At 38.7% G+C, this 18,361-nt stretch overlaps 1 protein-coding gene across 3 annotated transcripts in view; it reads right to left on the bottom strand.

Annotated features, from left to right (window-relative positions):
• The window catches only part of MYO1C (myosin IC), an 84,414-nt gene extending 67,105 nt beyond the window's left edge, over positions 1-17,309 (bottom strand). Inside the window, exon 1 of one of the 3 annotated variants that reach the window (XM_072429404.1) lies at positions 17,167-17,309. In XM_072429404.1, the coding sequence (XP_072285505.1) occupies positions 17,167-17,256 (90 nt within the window). In that variant the 5' untranslated portion in view covers positions 17,257-17,309. Of the gene's footprint in view, positions 1-9,355; positions 9,535-17,166 lie in introns of those variants that run through there. The other 2 variants (XM_072429422.1, XM_072429397.1) reach the window with 2 other exon arrangements.
• Positions 17,310-18,361: the final 1,052 nt, after the last annotated feature.

The raw sequence follows: 18,361 nt of genomic DNA, 5'->3' as shown, positions 1-18,361 counted from the left end.
CGCATATATTTTATAAATGGAATGATTACAAATTACAATTTGGATTTCAGACCGCATAGAAAGAACCTTCAACCCAATATTTAAATCTAAATCTAGGCAATACTTTTTTTTGTTTAAAGTGTTTTTGGAAGTGGAACATTGTTAATTATGTGGCTAACATTATCTTACAAAATTGCAGCATTGTCAATAGACCTTTCTTGAGAACATTCTCTAGTGCTAGATACAATAATTGTATCAAAAATATGGAGGACTTTTGACTTGACAAGATCTATAATTGGCTGCACTAACCAAAACAAGCTTAATGTATTATTATATTTTATAGAACCAATGTATTACACATACTGTGCTGATACTATTACTACATAAATCAAGGAAGCTTTAAATCTGACTTGAGTTTGAGGGTACTCCCTGCAGTGAACGTCAGGCTTTCTGTATTCTAGAGACGGTATTGATCCCTTTTGTGGGTTCATATGGTGTTATTTCTCCTGCAAAAAATCCATTAAAAAAATTCCTAGATCTCAAACAAAATGGAGTGGTAAAGCAGATGGTTAAACAATACTATGACTGGATTTAAAACGGAAGCCCGGACAAAGTTGGCTGCATTCTCTGTATGAATTTTACAGATTTATTTGGAGTTTTGATTGTAGTTTACTTTTAAACAAAATGTCCTTTAGATATTGCATCAACCTGAAATCCTGCACTTACATATGTCACTAGCAGCCCACACTCATTCCCTGCTCAGTCATGCAAAGCAACAGATTGTTCTACGTCACACAGAACCTCAGCATGTACAGTATGCAAAGCCTCGGAGAGAGTCACATCTCACTGGGCTAAAAAAGGCTCTTACTAAAAGAAACACAAAGCCCTTAGAGGTTCTGCCAGATATTCCAGCTGTGGAACTGGTGCCCACACTATATGCCCTCTGACCCAACTGGCACAGAGAAGCATGCTATCTTGGAGAATAAACTTCCCTTCCTTTCTTAAAACTGGACTATATCAATAGTACAACCTGCATTTTAGGCTTTTTTTTGACTATAGTAATTATATGACGTGGCATTACCACAGCTGGACCATCTCTTTCCTTGGTAAAGCCTTGTGCTGCCAGCCCAGGCCAATAAAACAGATATTAAAATCTTTCCATGTCACTTTGGTAAAGTGTTATGCAAAGAAAAAAATATGGGTAGTTTACCGAGATTACAAGAAGAAAAGAGCAATATGATGACATTGCTAAATCTTACTCCAAATATCATAGACTAGCAATCTCATGCAACAATGCTTTGCTGTAAGTGGACACACTCACATAACAGAAGTACACAGATATATTTCAGGAAGCAAGGCGGCACATGTTCTGGGTGGTTAAAAATGTTAATCTGCAGTTTTAAAACCGAATTAAACCATGCCAACTGAGGCTGCACAGCTTAGCGGTGATCTCAGGTCTCAGAGCAATCGGCCAGGTAACATGCATTATTGCAGAAGAGATCTCACTCGTCCCTTTCTTTATTAATGACCTGACTGATCGTACAAACTTAAAAGTGGAAATTTATGGACTAATTGTACTTGAGCAGTATCTCGCAAAATCCAAATTTTGTCCTTTTTTTTTCAGATAACTAGCAGTGCATTCCACAACATGGGATTTTGCCTAGGTGCTCCTAATCAATTGCTGTATGCTTTCATTCAGTATGTAATGCTGTCTAACTGAAGGAAATGAGAAGTGAGATTTGGTTATGTTCTTTATCTACTGCATACCATTCTCATTGCTAGAGAGGAATCTGTAGCGTAAGCATCTTTACCCTGTTCTCCAAATTTTGTGGACCCCGCAAATCCCCTGCTGCTCTTATTACCCCAACAATGTTTAGCCCTACCTCAACCAGAATGGCTTCCACTGCACAGAGACACGGCCCGATTTATTAAAGCTCTCCAAGGCTGGAGAGGATACAATTCTATCAGTGAAGGTGAGTGATCCAGCAAACCTGGAATGGATTTCTTCAAAGTCATTTGCTAGCAAATGTTTTGAATACTGGACCAGATCCGTTCTGGGTTTGCTGGATCATGCAGCTTCACTGATGGAATTGTATCTTCTCCAGCCTTGGAGAGCTTCAATAAATCAGGACCACAGTGTAAAACAAAGCATGGTTAGTCAGAACGAGGGAAAAGCTCAGCAGCAGGGAATCTACAGGTAATTCTGGTGACCTGTCATTTAAACTCTGTTTTCTTTTGGGTAAAGCTTCCACAGTACAGGTTGTCTTTATGGGTAAAGTGAAACATACAATAACATATTGACATTCCTGAGTTCAGGAACACATCCCAACTAGCAGAAAGGAGGATAAAGGGTGATCATTCACTGATAAAAAAAAAAAAAAAAAAAAAAAAAAACATTCTACCTGAAATATGAATGCCCAACTAAAATAATTTATAATATAGTTATAACTGTATCCCTATTTATTGTACAGCACTGCATAATATATAAATCCTGTTTATTATTATTAATATTAGATTGCCTTTTTATCCTCCTATGTAAAGACGACAAGTTACCATCATACACCCACCAATATATTTTGAATGAACAATAAACCTCTGTGTAAAGTAGAATATGATAGAAGTCTACAAATAAACAAGTCCAAAACACCAATACACTTTAGAGATACAGGCATACCTATTTCACTACAGTGCACTTAGCTTTATGGTTGCCAAGATAATGTATGTTAAATATTCAAGGAATGGCAAACGTTCAGCAGTAAAGCACAGATACTACAGAAGTTATCACAGCTACCGGCAGTAAAAGATCAAATCACTGGGCTACAAGATACCCAGGAATGCAGCCAGTAGTTAAAATGCTAATTAAGACAGTACTTTATTAATCATTTAAAAAGTGATAACTCAGATGCTGTGCTATTCAGAAAGGTAAATGGGCAGATACTCTACAAGTGCATTGGGGTGGCATTCTAAATACATGGCATATCTACAAAATGTATAGTGCATTCTTGCATATTGCGATAACAAAATTATACCACGCAGTACCACAATGCATCATTGTATATAGGCCTTTAATGATGCTTCAATTAAAGTTTTTTTTCTCAGATGGTATGAACAAACTGAATAGCTTATAACATGGTTAGCAGCACAACACAGTATAAGTTACAAAAAAAAAAATTTACAAAAAAGTTACATAAAAAAAAGCCATGGGATTTTTATACACATGCTTACAGTAGTTACTTTTCCTTGATTGACTTTCCACATGTGGTAAAGATCATTTTTTATTTTTTGGCAGGAACTGGATACATAGTTTACTTTTGATAAGGACTTGGAGTATTCAGGTAGGAAGGATCTAGGAGGAGTAGTCAAATTTCCTGGAAGATAGTCCAGATCAATCAAGCAGATTGCAGAGAATAGGAGTTTATAGTCTGGTTCCAAGTGCAATATAAACAGCATACACAAAGAAGGAATGGGACTGGCTTTCTGTTTTTCTTTTTGCCCTACAATCATACATAGATAACATATGGCATGAGCCAAAAACCCTCACAAATACAATGCTAGACATGTTCACATGTTTAAACCCTGAAATCTGTCCTGCTTGCATATTAATTTATATATTCCTTAGCTGGCTTAAATAACTACTATCAGGGGTAAACAAAACAATTTAATAGTCAATAGCAAAGTAGCCACACCAGTGGATAAGAAAAATCTGCTCTCCTCCAAGTGCACAGACTGTAATTCTCAGAGATACAACCATACAACTACACATGACTAGAAAAGTAACCAAGGTGCCCACCACCTGAATTTTAAGAAAACGTCTGAGCCAATGTTACAATATTTATTGAACTGACTACTATATGCCTACCAAGTAACAATATTCCTTCAAAATATTGAAAAATATATTGAATATTGAAAAAAAAAAAAGATTCAGCTGCTTATCCACCAAACAACAGTGTTGTGTTTTGATACCCAAGCCCAGTTTTACAGTTTTTGTGCAGTACCTCAACTATTTTGCTTCTTTAGGAAAACAGAGCTAGAAGGGCATTTGTATTAACTATAAACAGTACACAAAAAAAAATTCTTTTTTCAGCAGATACAACTAAGACCTTAAAAAAAATTTAAAAAAAAAAACACCACAACCTAGTGAAGACATTGACACACCTAAAGAATCTGTGGTACACCTAACATTGTACGAAACCAGGCCACTTTAACACAAAATCACATTCCGCAAAGCACCAGAAGCATTTAAACATGTTTGTTAGCTTCTCCTCAGAATGACTGAGCTGTATACAGCTGAGCACCGTGCTGGATCATAAAAAAAACAAAAACATTTGCATTCACTTGTACTGTAATTTAATATAACAGATGACCAATTATTGATTTGGGATGAACAATCCCATTAACAAGGACTTGTACAATGTAATTACAATCATTTGCAGGCAATTTTATTATGATAGTTAATGATAATTTAGCATGCCAGGCAGAAAACAGCGAACACATAAGATGTGCAGTTCGCAATAGGTTGAGAAAAGCAGCTATTCATTGTATGCAAAACATTACAGTGTTTATATTATAATAAGATAGGAAGGGAAGGTAATACTAAAACTACCAGCATTAGACATTGATCATCCACCGTCTTCTTCACCTGTGATCAAGCTTGTAACAATGCCTTTTTTTGCATGCAAGCTTCCTACTACCACCCTAATGTTTAATAAATTAAATTAACAAATAAATGTCCACATACTGTGGCAGCAAATCTTGTTGAGGAAATACTGAAATCAAAGGGAAATTTTTGAGCAAACATTGCATACTTTTAACCGCATGTTAAATGAACAAATATCCCCTTTGTATGTCTTTTCTGGAGCCTCAGAGAAAAGCATAATTTGCAGATTTTTTGGTTGCACATTATGTCTTTGGTATTGTGAAGCAGAAGGGCAATCAGGTGTTCAGATCCCAGAGAACGTACAGATAAGCAATAACAATTATGACCTGCTGTGTGAAACCATTACACACAGGCTATACTCTCAATGATAGAGAGCAGCCAGAGACAGGCACAGCTGCAGCACTATTTCTGGAAATCAAAATAACAGCTGAGGCCCACACAGTCCTCCCTGCATACCACTATCACACCATGTGTCAGTGTGGGAAGTGCATCAAATATGAGAGCCACAATGACCTATATCGGGCTTTTGTATACAATACCCTGCTATTACAATCCTTTCAGCTGATATCACTTCAATAGGGCAATAAGAAATTGACTACTGAACAGTTGCTCTGGGCTACTACAAATAAAACAAACCAGGATGTAGCCATGCAAGGGAAAGGACAGGTTGTCTAAATGGCAACCAAGCACCTACCTTCCACTTGCTCCCCGGTAAAACTAATTCGCTCCTGCGCCCTGAGAAAAATGCACACTTCTAGGTATGAACGGACATGCAATTCTCTCCTGTTGCTCCCAGAAGGCAGAAATTGGTCCCTAAGAGGCCAATGTCAAGGTCTAAGTGGGGGGAACGTAAAACAGGTGGGTTGAGGGGGTGTAATTGGAAAGTTTTTTAATTAGATACAAATTAGAAGGAGAGTGTGAAAGGCAAGTCCCAGCAGCAGAGGAGGTAGACTTTCCAAATGACTTCTTCCTCTTCTGTAGATAGTGAAAGTAAATGAAGGGAAATCACCCCCAATGTGGCATGGCGTGGCTTATAGGAGTTTTATCATTCACCACTCTAAACAAACCGAAAACATTCATTTTAGATTTATGAGTATCATCACTGATTGAAATCCTATTCTTTTCTTGTGGGTGGGTGGTTATATCCTATAATAGTGCTGAAAGTGGCAGATTTCTTTATCCTTGTCCTCTTCCACAAAAGTGGCTGCAGAAACAATTGGAGACAATGGACAGGGGGCTGATGGCAGATAAGGCCTTTAATATTTTATATAGGGGGAGTCTATGGGGTCCAAAAGCTGCCCAGACACCAACAGGACTGAACAGCATATATAAATACTGCTTAATAATAACGGATCAAGCTAGAGATCTAACTTCATATCCCCATAGCTCCCCCAGTATTCCTGTGATTAAACTACATAGCTGGTTCAGGTGCACTTCAATTTACATCCTCATAAATTTAGGTTCTGGTAAAGCCACCACAATAGTCACTCATATCCAATAGTATTTTAATTACCCAAAATCATTTGAAAAACTAAAGTTCTGAATACTTTATGCATCAATTAATAATTGGTCAAGTCTCTAGTTTAGAATTCTCAGTAATATTTCAAAAAGGAAGAGGAAGAGATCTGCGGCCCTAGTGCTTGATCTATACAGAGATATCAGGACTTCTTTCCCTGCATAATTCTAAGATATAAGAGGGGGAAGTTGTGGGGGGGTGAATCGAGCTTTCCAGACCCCCCCCAATCATATTCACTGCAAATTCATCACACCAGTGCCGGCTATTTATTACAAAAATATAAATCTAAAGCAGAAGAACCAGAAGGGCCCATGTGTCCAGAGTTTATCAGCTGCAGTCTTTTCATGAGAAGATAGTGGGAGTCCCCTTTTGTTCTCTCCTTATGAAATTAGTCACATACCAGATCATACACTGTGCAACTCTGGTAAGCAAGCAGCTAACTTATAGGGGAAAAAAGTGGTAGCAAATAGGTCCTTTTAGGTTTAAAAATGTAGAGTAATGTGACCCCCACCTTCCTCCCAGTGTCAGTTTAGTGGAGAATTTGCAGTGCTGGATACCGGAATTATTTAATGAATTACCATCCACATCATCACCCATTGCAGTGAGTTACACATCAGGCAGTGCTTCCACCTTTGACAAACACCAAATTGTGATAACCCTTCTGCGGTGAACCTTAATACCAAGGCTCAATGGTTGTTAAGGCACACAACAGAGAATTCCCATTGGCTGGCAGAGGTGGGAATGCTCCGTCCTGTGTAATGTTTTGCAGTGGGATGCTGCAGTGGAAATAGAAGATGATGCTAGTACCTGAGATGACAGCACAGGAGCGAGGAGGAGGTGAGAAGAACTCACGGTGTTGCTGGACTGTGTGGAATGATAAGTGCATGTTATCTACACTTTGCTCGACATTTAGTTTCACTTTTAAAAGAAAACAAGTATACATCTCAATAAAAAAAATGCCACCGTGTCCTTCCCTAAAACCACTGCCGTATTATTTCAAAACTAAAAATAGAGAAGAATCATTGTGATTGCAAAGGAATTGTCCAACATTTGGAAATTAGTGATCCCAAGACAACACCAAACTATTTTTGTGTCACCCCAATAAACTGGACAGCTTGTTTGGCTGCCCAAAGTATTACCAGTAATCCACCTCAATGTTTACACCCAGAAAAAGCTAGGTAAGAAATTGAAGGTAGGTGGCAGCCCCTGTATTATGATCCAACTCTTCAGCAACTACCCAAAAATAGGCGTGTGGTTACTGAAAGGTGCGTGTGGTGTGCCCAGGCTTGGGAGAACACTGCACAGGTGTGTATTACAATACAAGGAATTTATTTATTGGCCAATTGATTAGATGTAAATACCTATTCAAAGCTTGGACTTTTATTTACTTTTTACAGAAAAGGGAAGCTTTTTTTTTTTTTTTTTTTACATGGAGTACCGTAAACTATGTGACTGGCTCTCCTTTAGCTGAATGCCTAGAACTGATCTGTGCTATGAGAGCCTAATCACACAGCATGGCCAGCATGGTATCCTTCTCACATTGTAAGCTCTTTTGTCCTTTCATCACCCTGTGTCATTATTTTTATAAAACAGTATTTATGTAATGCCAACAGACAGTGACACAGGAGAAGGAGAGGACCCCGCCCAGAAGAGCTTACAATCTAAGAGGCGGGTCATTGTATCTGACTGTCATTTGTAACCCCTATTTAATGTACAACGCTGCATAATATGTTGGTGCTATATAAATATTATGTTAACAGGTGGACACTTCTGCAACACATGAGCTGCAACAAGCAATGATGATGTGCAGAGTGCATGAACCTGTCTACCTTGCTTTAGTTATGGTTAGTTAGGCCAATTAACCCTTACATCACCCAACTATATTCAAACAGACCAAGTTAAGTTATTTAGTACCAGTAAGTAACAATAGCATATGCCAGTTAACGTATCAATCAGAAACAACTCCTATTGCATGTTACTTCCCCCTACTCCTAGATTGTAAGCTCTGCGGGGCAGGGTCCTCTCCTCCTGTGTCACTGTCTGTATCTGTCTGTCATTTGCAACCCCTATTTATTGTACAGCACTGCGTAATATGTTGGTGCTATATAAATCCTGTTTATTAATAATAACATATCCTTATCAGTAGGTCTCAGATCTAGGAACACACACAGGTACACTTTCCTAGCTCTCGGCTGCAAGGTGAAATAACACCCTCAGGGTCACATTTGTAAAGATTGCGGTCACAAAGAGGTGAGTGGTTACCGACGTCTCTTTGCATTGCAGTGTTATTGCTCCCCCACCTTCTAGATTTTAGGCTCTTCAAGGCAGGATTCTCGCCTCCTGTGTCACTCTCTGTGTCTGTCTGTCATTTGCAGCCCCTATTTATTGTACAGCGCTGCAGAATATGTTGGCACTATAAAAATCCTGTTTAATAATAATTGCAGTCCTATTACATATTCCAGATTTCATATAATGACCGGATGCCATTATGCCAATTCTTGCACAATAATAAGCTGGTCTTGAATATATAAATCTTTACAGGATTTAAAATATAGAAAAAGAATATTACGGGAGATCAGGCAGTATTGTGTATGGCATACAGATCTATATTACACATTTTTCAGATTTCCTTTTAGAATGAATGATTCTGCATTTAATACGTGGCGTAATATGTTGGCGCTATATAAATCCTGTTTATTAAATATTATTAATAATAAACAGGATTTTTATAGCGCCAACAAATTACACAGCGCTGTACAGGGATAATAATAATGACCAGATATTGCAGTCACCCCAGCACTGCTGTTGCCTAGGCTACGCACCCATGCAGCGGTCACCCTCCCTATAGATTCATTCATACCCAGACACATTCATTGTATAAGTTTCCATGCAAGCCAGAATTATTAGAGAAAAGGGAATTATAAAGCAAGCTGGGATAAATATGGGATATAAGCCAGGCATGGTGAGGAGAGGGCTGCAAAGGTATGAGGTAAGTAGCCCTGGGGTTGTTAGGTGGTAATAGGCAGCCCTGTGCTGTAGTGAATGCTCCAGCTCCAGTCAGTGAAGTCGGTGCAGCTGCAGACATCCCAGCAGGTAAGTTTGCAGAGAGTCATCCCTCACACACCGGCTCCACACACCGGCTCCTCACACCTCCCTCAGGCGCCCCACTCTCACTCACTCTCTGGATAAACATGACTGCTCACCATCGTTCCCGGGACCCGGCCAGTGTGCCCCCAGTTCCCCGGCATCTCACCTGAACGCTGGGCAGTATGCGGCTCCGCCGGGACTCCTAAACTCTTTTTTTCCCTGGGACGGCCCGGTCTGTCATGAGCACGCATGCGCGCCAGAGGCGAGCCTTGTTGTTAGAGGGGCGTGGTTGTTCGCGGTCCCGCCCCTCTCGCTGACCCTGGTGTCAATCAGTGAGAGTACATTGCTGGGTGAGGCTGGGAGGGGTGAATGTGAGGGGGAATGAGCATCCCACACATGCTGCTGCACGATTCACACAGGAACATTGGCATGGCTTCACTTGGATCACCTTATTAACCTGATAACGTATGCCAAGTTCCATGGGGGGAAATAGTTTCCTAATCCTGTAATTAGTTATTGTTCTCATACTGTACTGACTGCTCATGGTAAAACTATTGTCACTTTCCTGTTTGTGATATTGATTTATAAAACTGTGCACAGCAATACCTGTGTAGGTATAATAATAATATTATATATAATAATTAATAATAATACTCATTTATAAACCACCAACATATTATTCATAGATATAGGAAACAATGATATAAACAAAGAAATAAAGACATAATTAGCTGCTATTTATGTACTGACAACAATACCTTAGTGTTTTAGGGTACGTACACACGTGCGATGATTATCCTTGGAAACGAACAATTAACGACTGATTGGCCAATAATCGTTAACAAAAAAAGTGCGACGAACGAGGAATGTCGCTGGAAACAAATGACCGTCCTGGTGGATCTGATTGGGCAACGATCGTTCGCTATCTATTGTGTGTACAGTCGTTCAGTGATCGTGGATTGTTCTGTGATACACTTTCTCCTGTACATGTCACTTCCTGCATCGTTCAAATGATCGTATCTAGTGTGTGTATATTATTGGTGGATAATATTTGAACGATCGTATTGTTTCAGCATGTACATAATCGTGCAATATACCAATGATCAAAATAATCGCAAATAATCGTTGATTGGTTGTTAATCGTTTGTTTTCTAACAATTAATGCACGTGTGTATGTAGCCTTCATCTAGGGAAGATTTCCATGTGACTACCTACCTATACTATGTATGTTGTACACACATTAATTAAAGCGGAATTAAACCCAGCCCACTCACCTGTCAATATTCCAGTGCCGCCATCTTCATTCTTCCTCCTCCAGATGGTCTTTGGCCATCTTAATTGGCAGTGCTTGGATGATGTAACTGCGTTCACTAATCCCAGCACACGCAACGAAACCTGGGAATGCCAGATATTCCTGCCAACCACAACTTTGCCAAAAACCCAGAGCAATCAGGCAGATAGGAGACATCATTGCAGAAATGACATTGCTATAATGACCTCTACGATCATCACAAACTTGAAGCATACCTATACTCAGGTAACCCTTTTATTTAAAGTAAAAATTCTGTTTGTGTTTTTTTAAGTGCAACACCCTTTAAAAGAAAAAAAAAAAAAAAGAGTGAAGCACCGCTACCCTAATTCTTGATTGCCTAGGTGATCAAGACAGAATGGGAGCACAGAGCCCCCAGGTATACGTACGGGAGGAGCATTCTCGGGCATGCGCAGAAGGAGCCCTTTCATCAATAGAAAAAAAAAATTGCCAGTCTCATGCATGCGCAGTGAGATCAGCAAGTTTTTTTCCTATCTATGTCATCCGATCTCGCGCCTGCACAGTGCGATATTGGGTGAAGCAGGAAAAAGTGAACAGAAGATATCGGCGCGAGTGTGTCACTCAAGCAGGAAGAAACTTCCCCCCGAGTGACGTCATGATGCCAGAACCTGCCCACTCTCCCATCGCAGGCTCAGACCTGCTTGATAAATATCCTGAGGGGGACAGTAGGGCTGGGCTGTGACTATGGGGGAAATGATCAGTGGGGTCAGGAGTAGGACCCCGCTACGGGGCGCACTGGCCAGGTCATTTTTCTGCAGACCACTGGTTGGCAATCGCTGGTGTGGAAGGTACAAAATCGCTCTGCTTAGGGCCATGTCAGTCGAGCAAATTTATCAGCGACTTCTCATCACTGCAAATTGCCAATGCCACCAATTACCACTAATTTGTAGGCAACTATGTTATTGGTATAGTCAATGAAGATGTTATGCTAAAAAGCAACTTGCACTGCTATAGGTTAAACTAGTGCTACATTATTGAGTTTGGGGCTTTTCTTGCTACTCTCATTCAACAATTTGTAGCCATGCCATAGAGGTTAATGCAGAGTGATTGGCGAACTAGGCGTCAATATGAAAAGCTACTGAAACTCATTTGCTGAGTTACTGAGCTACATCACTGTCTAGTTAGCCCATTAGCAATTCCATAGAAAATAGATATGATTTCCTTAGGGGTAAGGGGTAAGTTACAAGCATTAAAACGACCGCGTCCCAAAAATTCCAACCAATTTGTAACTTTTTCATTTTACATTTACAGCATTTAAAAATAGCTAGAGAATAGTTGTTTTCATTTGCTACCCCTGTTATCCAATGCAGCTGCTGATGATCATGGCACACCATCTATTTGTAGCTGCCTAGATAAACATTGCAGTCAGCTGCAGCAGCAATTTTGTAGACACAAATTGGCAGACAAAATAAGCAGAAATTTGTAGTTGCTACATATTTTTTCTATTATACATATTATATGTTGCTATTGTGACTGAGCCCTTCCAAGCTCTGATAGTTTGTATTGAAATACATGCATTCCTGACAATTGTAACTGCTATATCATGTATAGGCTTTACCACAGGGGTGTCAAACTCAAATACACAGAGGGCCAAAATAAAAACTTAGAAAATGTCGTGGACCAACCTTGAAATTTATTTAAATAAAAAATTTAAGAAATTTTTCTTTCTCATTAGATATAAACCCTTTTTCATATGGAAACAAAGAGGTTTTGCTTTACAAATAATCTGGAACAAACTTATAATAGAGAAAGAGGAATAAAAATAATTTAATATATATTTATTTATGAAAAAATCTTATGCCTCTTTCTCTATTTGTAGCCTTCTGCGTTAAATTTCAATAGTAACCTTTTTACACAGGCTAACAATAATAATAACAATATTCTTCAATGAAAATCCAACTATTCAAGTCCATGCCTTGGAGTGGCAAGGAAGAGTACAGCGGAGGGGGAAATGCCAGACCCGGCCAATGCGGAGCTAAATCTTGTGGCCCGCCTCTGAAACTCCCTCTTCATTGAAATAGCGCTGCTACTAAAATTCCCGGCATTATTTGCCTCTATAAAACAGTCCAATGTGGGGCCACGCATAGGCAGAGAGCCCACCGGTCTATAGAGGCAAGTGATGCCAGGAATTGTAGAAGCGGCGCTATTTCAATGCAACGGCGGGCCACCTGCAGTTCATATTTAGGATTCCTTTGGGGCTTTGGCCCCCAGGCCAGAGTTTGACACCCCTGCATTACCAGGTTAAGAAGTGAGGAGATACCTCCCCTAAACAGATCCCTAAACAGAAATAAAAATAAACAATTTTGGCTGGAGGCAATGTGAGGTCTACAATCCATTAGTTGCCAGTTTCCTGCTGGAAAACCAGTGGTATTCTCATCTCTTTAGCAGCACCAAGCAGCCTCTGTAACGTTTGGCATTCAAAACAAAGTCTTAGGACCTGATTTATTAAAGCTCTCCAAGACTGGAGAGGATACACAATTCTAAGGGTCTGATTTATTAAAGACTTTTACATAGACTGCTGTAAATGTTATCAAAGATAATTTAATTCAGATAAATCATCTTGTAATTGTAACTTGATTCTTGAAAAAAACAAACATTTTTAATTCCTAATTACTGCAATGTAAAGCAGTCTTTTCTCTACTCTTCTGTTACATGATCTGATCCTCCAACGTCTCTGGCTGCATTTCAGGCCCTGGCACCACCAGACTATTCTCTCCCTAAACAATGCTTTTCATTTGAAAACTACCGGATTTACTCTTCTACATAACAGCGTAAGTATTTCTACAGTGCCACATCACCATCACTGACTGTTTATTGTTGCTGACAAGGCTCCTTCATTGCCAGGGTCCTCTGCTCCTATTGTGTCACTGTTTGTATTTGTCCATGATTTGCAACCCCTTAATGTACAATGCTGTGTAATATGTCGGAACTATATAAATACAGTTTATGATTACTAATATTATTATTAATAATAATAATAATAATAATAATAATATTATAGTTGTGTGTCATTATTTGGTAAATACCCATGGTGATGCCTGAGTTATAGAGCTCAACAGATTTGTTTAGCTCTATTATATTTTATTAGCAATAAATCTTTTATTCTGAATCTTTGGTCGCAAAGCATGAAGAACTATAGCCTTTATCATGGATATTTCTTTTTGTCATTTTTTATGAAATGGCTTCAAACATGTACAAAGGGGAATGAGACTCTTCTTACAACCGCATAAAGAGGCTGAAGCTTGAAGCCAGAAACATACAGCCTTCACTCTGTTCTCAGCTGAATCCTACTCACTTCCATTGTGCTGTGCTACTTGTCAAATTCTGTATTACCAAGGGAGGTTGGTGTTTATTAACTATTATGTTTGGAAAGGCAGCCTGCATGAAACCACTTTTAAAAAGAGCATTTGTTCCACCTACCGGTACTTTAAATGCCTGGTTCTTTTTGCCCCCACCCTGCACATTCACATCCGGCTTTCCTTTAATCTAATACCAAGTACCTCCTGTCGACCACAACTTCTTTCTGGCCTCTCCTACGCTAACCTTTTTACCCATTTGGACCTTGTGACACCTTCAGATCCCCATAACTCTGAAACCCTAATATCTCCTGCCATTTTCTTCTCTGATTCCCTGGCACTCCCTCAAAACCTTATCCCTTACTATGCCCACCAGCACTTCTATTCTCCATGTTCTGATCAATAACTGCGATGGCTTATTATTTTACTTGCACTGTAACAGGAAGCAATCATCCAGTGGTCTACTGGTGCTTATATATTATTAGACACATCCTCGCAAGAAGATCATCTGACTCAGGTAACTATGCGGTTTACTATGTCTAGAGAAAACTTTATCATTGCAGGTAGGAGCTAAAACTAGTATAGGCTGTTTTTAAGTGACATGGATGTGGGTACATCGGGTGAGGTCAGTTGGTTATGTTTACTTGCCAGTTAAAATTTATCTAGTCCTTCCATGTCAAGGTGTGCTATTGTTCTGAAAAACAAAGGCTGCTATACCTGTGTATATGTACATTCTATGCATCACTGCAGAATGAATGGATTGACTGCTATTTTTTATGATGCAAGTCTTTGGGTAGGCCAACCCCTCATAAACAATGTAGTCCCTAATAACCTTATAGTTGGTCAGCAGAAAGGCTTCAGTGAAATATGGAGTGTCCTACCTACATATATGGAAAAATAACGCAATATATATTAGGGAGATGTAGGGGGAAAACTGACTATAGTGAAGACCTATAACTTTGTATTTCATATGATTTATATAGGAGTAGAGAAGACATTGACTGACATTAGTTCTCAGGCATCATAAGTTATCTTACATTTATAGGACCTGAGAGGGTAAAGTCTTAGAAACATGATTTACTATTTTATCATTTAACTGAATCTCCAGACTAGTAGCTATACTGTAACAGATATACATTTTTTTCAGTAGCAAAATATTTGAAATTCACTGTGCAACTTGACAGCTGACTACCATCTTGGTGATTAGATTATGAATCAACACCATGAAACTCCTCATTCATTGTCTTTGATCCAGCAGGTGGTAAATTGGAAGCTGTAAAGCAGACCATCTGAAGGCAATTTTTTCTGCTTATACTTTATATATAGGAAAATAAAATCAAATGTTGCTTGTGATAAATGGTTTTATCATAGGGAGGCACATGATTCTGGATATCTGGTTTAGAAGATCCGCTAATTTATATATCAGTAGCCTATTCAAAAACTGAAAATAAATTGTCAGTGGGTTTCAAATTAAAACTATAATTGCATTAACTTATTTTTTCAGATGCCTTTATCAGAAGACACACAGGACCCTATTTCCTGTTTGCCTTAATGATCCAGAGAGCAATGCTAAAATGATGATGTTCGCACCAATGTCTGCATCATTGTTTCACATGTGCAAGTTGTAGAACTGCTGGAACATTACCTATAAAATTAAAACTGTAGTTGTGATTTATTCTATATTTTGATAATAGATGGTCATATCATTTTAGATTACTATTTTTTTTTATCATGTATGGTAATAACAAGTATTTATATAGCACCGACATATTACTCAGCACTTCACAATGTCTGTAGTCATGTCACTAGCTGTCCATCAAAGGGGCTCCCTAATGTCCCTCCATAGTCATATGTTATTACCACAGTCTTAGGTCAATTTAGGGGAAGCTACTTAACCAAACCTCAAGTTTTTTGGAGGTGGGAGGAAACCCACACAAAGAGAATATGCAAACTCCAGGCAGGTAGTGCCCTGGCCGGGATTCAAACCTGGGACCTAGCGCTGCAAAGTGTGCTAACCACTGAGCCACCATGCTGCCATCTTCAGCAATCCTTCAAAAGCCCAAGCTCACTAGACTAGTGTATTAAAGAAATGTCAAGACTTCTTTAAAATAGAAGCTGAAAAAAATACCTTTTGTAAATGCTTTTCAAAGTAGATAACAGAGGGCACGCTATGTATAGACATAAACATGGCTACTGGCACTGTAACTGTTAGTTATGTAACTGTTCAATTTTAAGTACAATTTACCTACAGCTAACCACGCTGATCACTAGAACGTCAGGTGGTCCTACGGGTCTTACTAGGGAGATAATGGCAAGAAGTAGAATCACCAGTACACAATGCTGCTTTTGATAAGTACTTGTGTTTATCCTCCTTTCAAACTGTGACTATTTGTGTGATAAAACAAAAGCGGTTATCGAGATTAAAATTTTGTGCTGGGGATTCCATTTCTTGCTGCTGTCTAAAGCTATGTACACATGTTAGATTATTGTTACCCGAGGTAAACATAGGATGTTGCAGATTTTTTATATTTTTACCAAACAGAAAATTAACTTAAAAAAAACTCTTACAAGTACTAAAGTACTATGGAGCAACCTTCATTGTTCATTTTACCATCATCATCATCATGGGGGCTTGTAACCAGCTAAAACAGATCTAAGAGATAGTCCAGTTTTATATTGCCTTTTCTACAAGAACATTACCTGGTGGAGAATTAAGGTCTATGTATTTCAATGGCAGTGACTGATTTTCCATCACTGAATGTCAAATTCATGACTTCTTAAATAGACTCCTAAATGTCTGCTGCATTGTGTAAATATTTATTTTTCCTAAATAGAATATAACCCACATTTCTTGACAAACTTCCCAGATATTTTTCACAGGATTTCAGTTTTTTAAAATATGTCTCCACCCTTCCTGATTTTCATATGTGATATGTTACATGCCAGTACATGATGATGAAATTGCAATTTATTTTCTTCAATCTATCTATCTGCAGCGTCTGATTGGGAGCATTTATTGTTTTTAAACCCAATGTTTTCTACTACCCAGCTTTTGTTTGTTACATTCAGAGAACATCTCAGTTAAAAGATGGTTATAAAAAGCAATGTCATAATAATGAGAAACAAAATGATGAATAATTCTCATTAAAAATGTGATACAACAAACTGTCAATGCATACATTTTTAAAGGTGTGATTTGCAGAGCCACATCTAGAGAAATGAAAAAACAACACCTATCATTAAGCCAAAATGAATGTGTTAGGTAATAAATAATATGTTGCATATTAGAAAATAGTCTTACGTTTTTGCAGTTTGTGCACACAAACTCTCCGTCATGGTTGACCACTCGGATAATCTCCCCGGTAGGTATACACTCAATCTTGAGCTCCATGTTTTCATGAATAGAGACAAGAACTTTTTTCGTTCTCCAGAAAGTGGGGTTTTATCCAATATTTAGCTCCACTTTTCGGATGTTCTCTTGTCTGTCTACAAATCAACTGCAGTGCCTAGACTACTGCTAGCAGGGTTTTAGGGAAGTTAAGGAAGGACTGGAAACCTCATTTCTCTCAGAACGTTATTTTAAGTGGACAATCCGGAATTATATGTTTATACAAAGCTAAGGTGAGAATGCTGACAATGAAAGTTCACAAGCTCCTTCCAGGAGGTCACAGTTGGTTCCTAGAGTGTCAAGGCTTCCAGAAGCCACTAATTTATGCCCCTGGTGAATTTACTGAACTTCATGTTCAAGTTCAATAGATTCCTTAGGGGCACCACTGAAGGTTAAACTGAATTAGATACAAATATGAAATGTTGGCATATGTCCATCGAAATTAACTGTTAAACATAGTACATGTACACACAAGATTGCTGGATTTTGTAAGGTGAAAAGTTCAGTTTTACAGGCCAGGAAAAAGGTGCTTGAAGTTTCTACTAACTGCCTATATATAGAATTATTTAATTTACAGCAAAGTAATACTGGATGTGCAAAACCAAACATTCACTGTTTTTTATTAGGTTTCCTGTCAAACAAATCCTGCATGTTTCACTCTTCTATGACCTCTCCTGAGAATATTCCACTATGCAATGTTTTTTCTTAGCAGCATCCAGCATTAGACGATTTATTTGTTTGTTCTAATTCTGCCAACAAATGGTGCAGTACTTCATAAGGAACAACAAACCATCTACTTTGGTTCTTGTCTAGGAGATGCTAATATAATAAAGTCACTGCTGGAGAAATGCATACATACATTCTAGGACCAGTCTGGGTGGAAGAAGAAACTCAACTAAAAAGAAGAAGAACTTACATACTAATGTGCATAAACTGGTATTTGTAGTGGTCTCATTAGGTTACGTCATGACAGGATGGCACCTTGGCACCTTTGGCAACATTTTCCAGAAAAGGCCTTTTAGGTGTACTCCTAAGCCATTGCATATCTGCTTCTCTACTATCCCATGCCTTCTACCTATGTTGGCTTCTGGGACTAACAGGAGCAGCC

Source organism: Pyxicephalus adspersus, chromosome 1 (assembly GCF_032062135.1).
Source record: "Pyxicephalus adspersus chromosome 1, UCB_Pads_2.0, whole genome shotgun sequence".
Lineage (NCBI taxonomy): Eukaryota > Metazoa > Chordata > Amphibia > Anura > Pyxicephalidae > Pyxicephalus > Pyxicephalus adspersus.
The sequence above is the reverse complement of the archived record's forward strand: the minus strand, read 5'-3'. Positions and strand labels throughout refer to the sequence as shown.